This window comes from Myxocyprinus asiaticus, chromosome 46 (genome assembly GCF_019703515.2).
Source record: "Myxocyprinus asiaticus isolate MX2 ecotype Aquarium Trade chromosome 46, UBuf_Myxa_2, whole genome shotgun sequence".
Classification (NCBI taxonomy): domain Eukaryota; kingdom Metazoa; phylum Chordata; class Actinopteri; order Cypriniformes; family Catostomidae; genus Myxocyprinus; species Myxocyprinus asiaticus.
This window is the reverse complement of record NC_059389.1, coordinates 22020757-22031739: the sequence shown is the minus strand read 5'-3', so window position 1 is coordinate 22031739 and position 10983 is coordinate 22020757. Positions and strand designations below refer to the sequence as shown.

The window sequence follows — 10983 nt, the reverse complement described above, 5'->3', positions numbered from 1 at the left end:
ATATGATACTCAGAAGTTGCTTAATTGTGTTTTTAATGCTGGAGACATTGTCTATCACGTTTTTAAAACAGTATAATTTCTTTTCATGAACAAAACACAATATATTCGTTCGTTCAGTGTTTTATTAAGGTCACGTACATAAAATCATATCAAAATCTTTCAGAGGTTTAAGTATTTTTACAACATCATTGGACAGTTGGACACAAAACAAGTCACCATGCGTCAATGTACTGGGCACTCGATGTCGTATTGACTGATGGTGGAAACTGACCGTTTATATTTATATAAAAAAAGAACATCTTTTCAGATTAGTTACTTGGCTTACATCACAAACATTAAATATATACAGTCTATTCCCTAATAAAACACACTTGAAAATACTTTTGTGTGACATGCCACGAACAAGTAGGCTATCTCAAAGAGAAGAAAGGACACGTTCAGTCAATTCGTAAAGGCGTGAGATTTTTTTTAAGCACCCGTTCGCAAAGAGATTAAAAATCACACATTTTTGGGGATCTCCACATTACACTTATCCTTTTTTTTTTTTTTTTTTTTTTTTTTTTAAGGTGACCTGGTTTATTTTCCAGACACACAAATGCTGTAAGAAGAACAAGGTGATATTTCCCTCAGAAATTAACGCAACGCATTGAATCCCGCTTAAACGGACGCTCCATATCCACTATAAAGTATAAGGGGCTGTTCACACCGAACAGGTCTTTGCGCAAAAAAAGGAAAAAAAGAAGAAGCTAGACGCAGTGCAAAAAAAGAACAGGACGCAGGATTCTCGATACGCGTTTTAACAGTTTAAGTTATTTTGAACTTGACAGTGTTTAAAAGCGGCGCTCCTGCAATAGACGCAGAAAAATAATAATAATAAGACGCCGCGCAATGGTTAAAGATGTCCGTCCAGCTCTGGTTTACGTATAAAAACAATGAAAAACAGCGCGCACGGTAACAAAACCCAGTTTGTTGTGAACAGCCGCTTATATAATAAGCTAGACGCAGCGCCATGAATAGAGCAGAACGCAGGTGTCTCGTGATGCCGTTTTGACGGATGAAGTTTTTTTAATGACGCGGCGTTCCTGCGCGAGACGTTAAAAAAAAAAAAAAAAAAAAAAAACAGCGAGACACGGCGCAACGGTCAAAAGTAAAAAAAAAAAAAAACAAAAGCGGTCAAAAAAGTCTAGCGCATGGTTACATAGAAAAGCAGTTGAAAAACAGCTGAACGCAATAATGCGTTCGGGATGAACGGCCCCTTACGAAAGCCCTGTATGATTTCAAATATATGTTACTTTGAGACTATGAACGCTTACGATACGAGAGTGATCCCAGACAGCACAAGTACATCTCCGTGATGTCAATCTAATTAACATCTGCTAAACATCTTAAAAAGATCAGATTTACAAACATTCTAAATCATAAACGTCTCAAAGACATCTGATAAATGTCTTATTGACATCCGAGACACACTTAATGACATACGTCTTATTGCAGATGAGCAAACGACGTAAAAATACGTCTTCCAGATGTAAACACACACATCAAATAGACAGTGTATGGGTGGTATCAGTGATAAAACTTGACTTGATAAAAATGAACTGTATGTTCCCTGAAAACACCCGTACATCACCCAAACCTCTATTTGGTGTGTGTGTGTATGTGTGTGTGTGTGTGTGTTTACATCTGGAAAATTATTATTTTTTTTTTTTTACGTTGTTTGCTCATCTGCAATATGTCTATAAGACGTATGTCAATAAGTGTGTCTCGGATGTCAGTAAGACATTCATCAGATGTCTTTGAGACGTTTATGATTTAGAATGTTTGTAAATCTGATCTTTTTAAGATGTTTAGCAGATGTTAATTAGATTGTGATGCTTTCCAGATGAGAAGATCTAAAACTGACATATCGGAGATGTTTTTTGTAAATGAACACTTATCGTATACGCTTACTGCTAACTTACTGAGGTAAAAATGAGCAACAAATGCACCTTTGTCAGCACACGTTTATATAACGTGAGATGACCAGTAGCCACCTGGTTTGTAATGTGTTTTAGAGTAAATTTTTACACACGCCGTTACTAAACATCTCAACGGGGCTCTTTGTAATTACCATTGATCTCCGGAGATATGTTTACCGCTTCTGCTCCAAGCGGTAACCTATCGCTGTACTCGGATCCCACCTCGAACTCTTCCTGCGTTTTGGATTGTGACTCGGGAATGGACTCAGTCACCACACTACCCTCAACTTCCTCACCTTCCCCATCTCCCTCCTCACCCTCAACCTCGCCTTCTCCCTCCCCCAACTCGCTCAGGTTAAAGTTTTTGTCTGACCCGACAAAAGACGCCCTGGGATCGAAATCCACTGCTATTTGCTTTTCCATCTGATCCGGGTTCTGTGTCTTCATAATCAACTTGTAGGTCTTGCCTTGATACTTGTAGAGCAAGTGACAGCAGGTGGCACCCAGCAGGGGCACAGTTGCCAAAGCTAGCAAGAAGATGCTAACAACCACTATGATTAGCAAAGATGGGATTTTCTTTCTAGTTGTGAAGACCACTTGGACTTGGCAGTCCTGGCCTCCATAGGTGAGGCATAGGGTGTAATTAGTACCTGGCTTGAGGCCCTGGAAGCGATAGGCATTGACGCCCTCCTCTATCTTGGACCACTGCACCACTGAATGTCCATTACCAGTACTGACGCAAAGGTACAACATGTCCAGGGGGGATTTTTTGTTGGATGTCTGGAATAGACTAAAAGGCTCCTTATTCACAGTTTGCAGGTCTTGTTGTTGACTGAGATGAATGTTTGATTTGGCGTTAGCCATCTGGAAAGGGTTCAGCTGAACTTTGGCTTCAGTCTCTGAAACCTCCAGTGCAATAACCCCAAAATCAAATGTGTACTGTTTAAGTTCGTCCAAGCTAAGGTTAAAAGCATGATTGGAGATGTACTGGGTACCATCATTTATGCCGCATTTGCCAATGAATGGCAGCGTATCTGTCCCTTCGTCCACTTGTTCTTTATCCACTGTAATGAGGGATGTTCCAGTTGGAACACTCTTTGTTTTCTCCTCAGATTTGGGCCACACATTGATCACACTGTTTTTGGAGCTCTTAGAACCAAGCTTGTCTCCAGGTAAATGGCTGGCTGCTTTTGTGTCAAGCATTGAATTGATGGCATGCTTTTTGGTACCTGCGACAACAAGTTTCACAGAGCGATATGCTTTGCCCACCTCATTGGCAGCCGAGCAAGTGTAGTTTCCATCTTCCTTTTTGGTCATGCGAGGAATGATCAAGGTGCCATTTTGAAACACTAGGTACCTGGTGTTCGTTGGTGGCCCATTAATGGGGATCTCACTTCTTTCAACTATGGCGGGCAAAGGGAACGTAATTAGTTGGTTTCCTGCAAATATCTCCCATGTGACCTCAGGTTTTGGATTTCCTTTTGTTTCACAGTTCAGGATGACCATGTATCCCTCATAGAGTTCTGTGTTTTCAATATTCGGCTGGTATATGATGGACACAGATGGGGCTGTGCAATCAAGTTTGGGCATGCTAGTGACCTTAGTGCCTCTGAGGTGGGCCGGAGCTTCACAAATAATGTTGTTTTGGTCAGGAATGGAGATTGAGGATTTGCCGATCCAGTCCCTAAGCCACTCAAGGTTGCAAGAGCAGGTGAAGGGGTTGTGGAAGATTTGGAGGTGAGACATGGCAGTCAGAGCATCAAATGTTCCCTGCACAATAGTGGTGAACTTGTTATTGTTAATACGGACCGATCGCAGGTCTTTAAGGTTGGTGAAAGCATTCTTGGGTATACTGATCATCTCATTGTTGTTCATCTTCAACAACTGCAGGGCAGTGAGATTGGCCAAGTCCTCCCATGGAAAATGAACAATTTGGTTGTGGCTAATATCCAAATTCCTCAGCTGAATCATTGGGACTAAAGTGCCCCTCTCGACGGTCACAATTTCATTGTGGGCCAACCAAAGAGAGGTCACCTGGGTCACATTTATAAAGGTTTTCCATTTTAGCACTTTAATTTTATTTGCTGAAAGACTCAGGGTGGTCACGTTAGATGGCAAGCCCACAGGTACTTCCAGAAGGCTTTTGTAGGCACAGTCTGCAAACTGATGGTTAAATTTATCAGAGCAAGTACACTGCTCAGGGCAACAGTGCGCACTGCCAATCACTGCAGTCCCCAAGGCAAGAAGCATCAGGTATTTGGTTGCCATTGTCAGCACCTGCCAAAGCACACATTAATGAAGGCACAGATTAATACAAAAATGTTTAGATATTCCTTCCACTTAAAGAACAAAAGCGAATAGAAGAACAGTTAGTAACGCAAATTAAAGGAATATTCCGGGTTCAATACAAGTTAAGCTCAATCAACAGCATTTGTGGCATAATACTGAATACTATAAAAATAGTTTCAACTCATCCCTCCTGTTCTTTTTTTTTTAAATTATTTTTAAAAAGGTTACAGGCGAGGTTACGATAAGGCACTAATAATGGAAGTGAATGGGGCCATATTTTTGAAGGGTTTAAAGGCAGAAATGTGAAGCTTATAATTTTATAAAAGCACTTACATTTACTCTTCTGTTAAAACTTGAGTATTATTTGACCTGTTAAGTCGTTTCAGGGTTTTAGCGTTATGTCTTCATGATAACGAAGTTGTACAATTGGAAATAACTTTACACAGAAAAGGTTAGTAAGTGATTTTATAACACTAAAATCAACAGGCATAATGTTTACGTCTTATACTTTTGAAACAGTGAGTATTTTAATGTTTATTGATAGGCCCCACTCACTTCCATCATAAGTGCCTCACTGCAACCCAGATTTTTCCTTTTTTTCTTTTCTTTTTTCAAGAAAAGGGGGACAAGTCGAAATAAATGTTTGTGGTAATTAACATTATGATACAACTGCTGTCGATTGAGCTTAATTTGTATTGAACCCAGAATATTCCTTTAAAAGCTTTGCACATGATCATGAAAATAAAAAATAAAAAACACTTCGCGCGACATTAAAGGGGCGGTTTTGTTTAAAGATGTTTTTATATCAGAACATATTTAAAAAAATACACTTGGACAAATGTATTTCTGAAAGTTACCACAAATCAAAAGCAGCGAGTTCAAGAATTCTAGTCTTTTTAAAGGCTATAAAAAAGTCGTTTTATATCATTTTTGTCTTGTTTTTCAAAAGTCATTGTCGACTTGTTTATAAAAATAAATAAATAAATAAAAAACGGTCCTACTGTGTTTCCGGATGGATGCGCAAAGATTTGAGAACGATGCCAGAACGATCTAGTTTGCTGTCCAGAGTGCTGGAAAACTCGTCACTTTATAATATGATTATGTTCAAACCGATCAATGAAACCTTTGGCTTTTCAAGAAGTTTCAAAGGACACAAATTTACTTCTCTCTCTCTCTCTCTCTCTCTCTCTCTCTCTCTCTTTCGATTATTTACGATCAAGTAAATTGTTTCTCAATTGGAAAACAAAAACAAACAAACAAACAAAAAAAAAACAAACAAACAAAAAAACTTTTAACTACCTGATATTGCCTTACCTGTAAGCAATATTCCCAAGGCTCGCGCGGATTTCAGTCAACACGGCACTTTGAATGATATTTAATGAGAATATTTAGTGCTCAGATGCTAAATTATCCCAAAACATGATGTAGCCTTTTACATCCCGCTGGAAAACACTGCTGTTTTTGTTACCAGACGGCAGATGATACATTTTAGAGTCCGCGCGATGCTGAGCAGTCCAGACGCTGTTTTCTCCTCGCGTTTGAGTTAGAAGAGAATTCATTGCGCGCTCCCGTCTTCACAGTGCAAGGAGAGGGATTGTGAACGCGCCTAGCCTCTCCCTTCATTTCCGCATTGAAGCCACAGGGACTTTACCGTCCAGATGAAGGTTATTCATAATTTAGATACAGCTGATAATTTATACTTCGTGACCTATGCCCCTTGTTGTTTGTCTTTTAATGACTATTAAAGATGGACACTCTTAGATGCCTTTTCATGCACGAAGTAGGTATAAAAAGTATTTTTTTTAAAGAATATTTCATAATATTACAACACATACACATTTATAGGCTATGCAAATTGACTTTCAAATCAAATTTAATTGGTGATGATAAAGTTCAATGTACCATATCCATACCAAATCATGTAGGCTCCATATAATACAACAAAACTGATGATAAAAGAGCTGGTTTTAATTATGCCCCTAACGAAGGATTACAATGACTGTTAAGTGTCTCTTAGAAAACAGAAATAAATGGCAAATGCATGGTCAAAAACAAACTTTACGGAAGTCCAAATATGCATGTCTAGTCATTTTTATCAGATCTTTCTGGCAAAGGGGAACTGAAAATCTAGTATTGATTCCCTTTTTAATAAGCCACCCCCCCCCCCCCCCCCCCACACACACACACACACATACATATATGGTCTGGTTTTATCTAGTAATGATACAATTTATAGCCCTCCCGGCCTTTGTCAAAATACAGATATTAAAATGCAACAAAGGTAGACTTATTATGGCATTAAGTTGCCTATTACAAATGAAAAAGAAAAATGAGAATGTGTACAGCATATTTTGTCAGTGTCTGAAGCCAACTAGAATAAAAGTGCATTCAAATTTCCTGCAAAGTGCAATTGCAACCATCTTATATGTGTAAACCAATGGTCAGGACATTGCAGTTTTTCTCAATCGCTTTGGCTCAATTCTCGAATGAGAATAATTTTTTTCAAAACAGTAAGTTCAAATCTCTGAACAATTAGTTTCTTGTTCACACCAGATTCAAATTTCTTATTCATTTAAGCAAATTGCACGTGTTTTGGCACATGTGTGCAAAAGAGTGAGTAAAATGGTCTACAGTTTGCACAGTAAGTAAATGCACATGGCTTGCTGATCAAAACTGATGAGTTGATTCTCAGTGAAACTGTCATACTCTTCACAACTTCTAAACATTCTTTCATCATGTGAGCCATCACATGCAAAATTATCCATTCAATTATCAAAATCTGTCAGATATAAATGTATATTTAATAAATATCTATGACATGGAATGCTTGTGATGTCTACTAAATCTCTGGCCATATCAACAAGAGTGACAGGATGTACACCAAGAAGATGGGAACTTGTAGTGTTACATACTGTGAGGAGGTACAATTTATTTATTTTTTTACAGAACTACTGCAGGTTTTTTCATTGTTTTTTTTTTTTTTTTTTTTTTTTTTTTTGCATGGATATCATTTTGTGGCAATTTTCTGTTCACTATATATAACTTTACATGTGAGAAATGTGTAAAAATGGACACGCAACTGTGAATTTTCTGTTTACATATAACACATTGCTACAAAAATACATTTACTGTATACATACAAATGTGCATATCCTTTTTCTGTGTACTACAATATTGTACAGTATTGACTTTCTCCAGTAAACTTTTACCTGCTGTTGAAATCGGTATCTAAAAGCTCAGTGTGCTACTCAATAGCATTGCTAGACACAGGGCTGTAGATTCCAGGGGGAACAGCCCCAATATTCAAGCCAAATCTACGCCCTTGGCTAAACAAAACAGACATTCTTGTATAGTACAGTAAGCAGTCAGTGTCAACAAAAAAGTAGAACAAAAATGAAATTTGTATATAGGCTAACAAACATTTCCTTGACTGCCACGGTGAAAAAACTTCTAAACATTTTGACCAGTATGGCTCACACGATGACAAAAACACTTTTCATTTTGGTGGCATTAGCCCATTTACTGACACAATAACTAGGTTTTGAAGCATGAATTAAATGTTTTGGTGAGTTACTACATTTTGCAGACATGCAATAGAGTTGTGAGAATGTTCTCTGTTTAGAGACTGTTAAGACTGTTTCAAGAAATGAGCCAAAGCGATTGAGAAAAACTGTCAAACAAAATCTGCTGTAACAATGGCAACATGGTGGACCGCACAATAAAACTTAATTTCCTGCACGTAATTGTGGTGTCTTGTGGTACAGTGTGCAAGTTGCCTAATTTATTTGACAGTTCTTCCAAGTGAAACCTCGTTTTTACAAACGAAACGCTACCAAATACAATTACAAAGTCAACGCTCTTGACTTTAAACCAAATGACCGCTTGTTTACGTTTGTTCGTAAATGGTCTTTGCGTTATACTGAGGACTTGCGTGCTTCCCAGTGGCCATTTTATGTATTTTAATTTTTTATTATATTTTTATTTATTTATTTTTATTTTTATTATTATTATTATTTACCCCCTGGGCAATAAAGATGGAAATGTTCAATTTTTTTTGTTTCTATAAAAAAACAAAAAAACAAAAAAAAAACCTACTCTAAAAAATATATACTGGAGTAAACTATTCCAGTGACCGCTGGACGCCTAAAGCAGAATGAAAATGTAAAAGTAGAGTAAGCGCGCCCCCTATTGAACACTCTCACCATCTGCAGTCCAGCACTATCATCATTTTGCCTACACTCAGCAACATTTCAGTTAGAGGTCTCAACAACATCAAAACTATCGAAAGCACTTTGTTTTTTTTTTAACTTTGGTTTTTAAATTTTTTTTTTTTTTTTTATAAACTTACGACCTTATATATGAATGTTTGTGTCTATAAAACACAATGCACTATAAAGCACTGATTCTTGAGATAAGGGACAAAACATGTCTTACACGCAAAAGTCCTCTTTATGTTAAAAATCAAGAAATTCATAATAATAAAAATACTGAAAAGTTAACTCTAAAAGAAGTATGTATACTCAGGGCATTTATCACTTATACTTTTAAATAATTTCATTGTAACTTTTTAAAATGCATGCTCTATACCTGGAAGCACATGGAACTTAACCTGTCCTCAGAAAGAGGTCACAGTGTTAAACTGCCAAACTAAGTGTTTAAAATTGCAACAAATTCATAAAAATTAAAATCAAATCAAAGGTAGGGAACTGTAAGATATAAAACAAAACATAATGTAAAATGTAAACTATGTTTCCCATAAAAAAATAAATAATAATAAATAAAAAAACTGCTTATCAAAGTTGTGTCCTCACTTTACGTCAACTCCATCAAATTTTTTAATAATCTTGAATAAATCAGACAATGTCATGGTCAGCTATAACTCTGAGAACCCCTTTCCCACTTCCTGCTCATGGTGGATGCAACAGTATGGTCTGATAAAAATATTTTATAGAATATATTTTATTACTTCACTTCTTTACTGAACACCATTATTAGATAATGAAAGACTTGAGACTCTTGTTGGATCGATCAAATTAAAATAGCATGCTTTTAGTGTGACTAATGGAGTTGACAGAAATTACAGTAAGATGTAATTTATGAAGTGAATAAATGTCAATTTTTAGAAAAAGCTGTTTTTATGAAAACCTGTTCCCTTACATGGTTAATTAGCTGAGATATTGTCTACAAATATATCCATTTCAAATTAATTTTGTATAAAAAAATAAACATTTTAAAATCATTTTTTATCCCTTGTCTCAAGAATCAGTGAAAGATAATTTCGAATCTCTTCAACTTCACTGAAAATTATTAGCATCCAACCTGCAAAACATTTTGAATTGCCTCTTTGTTATCATCATCTGATACAGACTGAACACTGATATAATGCTTGCATCCACTTTCAAAGCTTTTTGTATTATAGGCCTACAGTATATTAATATACAATTGTAAATTGATTCCCTGAGTGTTTTTGTGAATGTGGCTCTTAGTGGAGCAGTGCTACCATCAGCAGTGATTTCAGCTTCTGTATAAAATAAATGGCAATGTGTCTTTACAAACATAAAAATGCAATAAATAATAGAATAAAAAATAAAAAAACGAACTCTCCTATTGATCAGTGTAAAAAAAAAAAAAAAGTCAAATTAAATAATTTGTAGCTCAAATTGTCAAACAAAAAAGCAGAAAAACATCCTCTGTAATTATCAATACAGTATTGTTGATATATGCCAGCCTACATATTTCAATAGAGTGCATAGTAAACATGAGCACCTCCGTAATTTTGTGTTTGTGTTTTTTCCTTAAAATTAACTAAAGGGATAGTTCACCCAAAAAGGAAAATTCTCTCATCATTTACTCACCCTCATGCCATCCCAGATGTTTATAACTTTCTTTATTTATCAGAACACAAATTAAGATTTTTAGAAGAATATTTCTGCTCTGTAGGTCCATACAATGCAAGTGAAAGGTGATCAGGCCTTTGAAGCTCCTAAAAGGAGTTAAAATCAGCATAAAATTAATCCATTACTCCATGTCTTCTGAAGCGATCCAGTTGGTTTTGGGTGAGAACAGACCAAAATATAACTCTTTTTAACTGTACATCTTGACAGCAGTCTCCTTGGCAATCATGATTTCAAGCTCAATTACACTTCCTATAGCGCCATCTAGCGCTCTGCCGAAGTCTTTCTAGCAAGTTAGTCCACTGTCGGCCATCTTTGGAACACATTCTGGAGGCTATTTCAAGTCATGAAAGTGCAGCTCCTATCTACTTGAATGGGGAAAGACCGAAATCTCCAAAACAGTTGGTCAAGATTAATTAAACTGTGCTACTTTACCTCAAATTACGCTAACAAAACACAATTTTCCCTGCTTGTCTAGCTAATGTGCATGCGCATTCTTGAGTTGATGGACAGGTGATGTCTGTATCTATAAGGTGATTGGATCCTTTACCTGTAAGGTGGGACATTTCTTTCTACATCCGCTGACTGTTGGGCATTCCAATTTCTCCCATTCATTTTAATAGAAGTGGCCCGTCTCTGCTAAATAACCTCTGGCTCTGCGCATGCATCAAGCAGTAGGAAGTGTAATCGAGCTTGAAATCATGATTGCTAAGGAGACTGCTGATAATATGTACAGTGAAAAAGAGTTATATTTTGGTCTGTTCTCACCCAAAACCAACTGGATCGCTTCAGAAGACATGGATTAAATTACTGGAGTCCGATGGATTACTTTTATGCTGACT

At 36.7% G+C, this 10983-nt stretch overlaps 1 protein-coding gene across 2 annotated transcripts; it reads right to left on the bottom strand.

The window, feature by feature from the left end:
- Positions 1–104: 104 nt before the first annotated feature.
- LOC127436119 (immunoglobulin superfamily containing leucine-rich repeat protein 2-like) lies at positions 105–6296 on the bottom strand. Of its 2 annotated transcripts, none has more exons than XM_051690057.1 (2): positions 6161–6296; positions 105–4235 (listed from the first exon to the last, which is right to left on the bottom strand). In XM_051690057.1, exon 2 carries the CDS (start codon positions 4224–4226, stop codon positions 2088–2090), a length of 2139 nt encoding a protein of 712 aa, XP_051546017.1. In that variant the 5' UTR covers positions 4227–4235; positions 6161–6296; the 3' UTR covers positions 105–2087. The 2 variants fall into 2 exon arrangements, with proteins under 2 accessions (XP_051546017.1, XP_051546016.1); XM_051690056.1 differs by lacking the exon at positions 6161–6296 and adding an exon at positions 5562–5816.
- Between the last annotated feature and the right edge of the window lie 4687 nt (positions 6297–10983).

Excerpts from the sequence above, each read along its gene's own strand:
- LOC127436119 (XM_051690057.1), bottom strand. The coding sequence starts at position 4,226 with ATGGCAACCAAATACCTGATGCTTCTTGCCTTGGGGACTGCAGTGATT.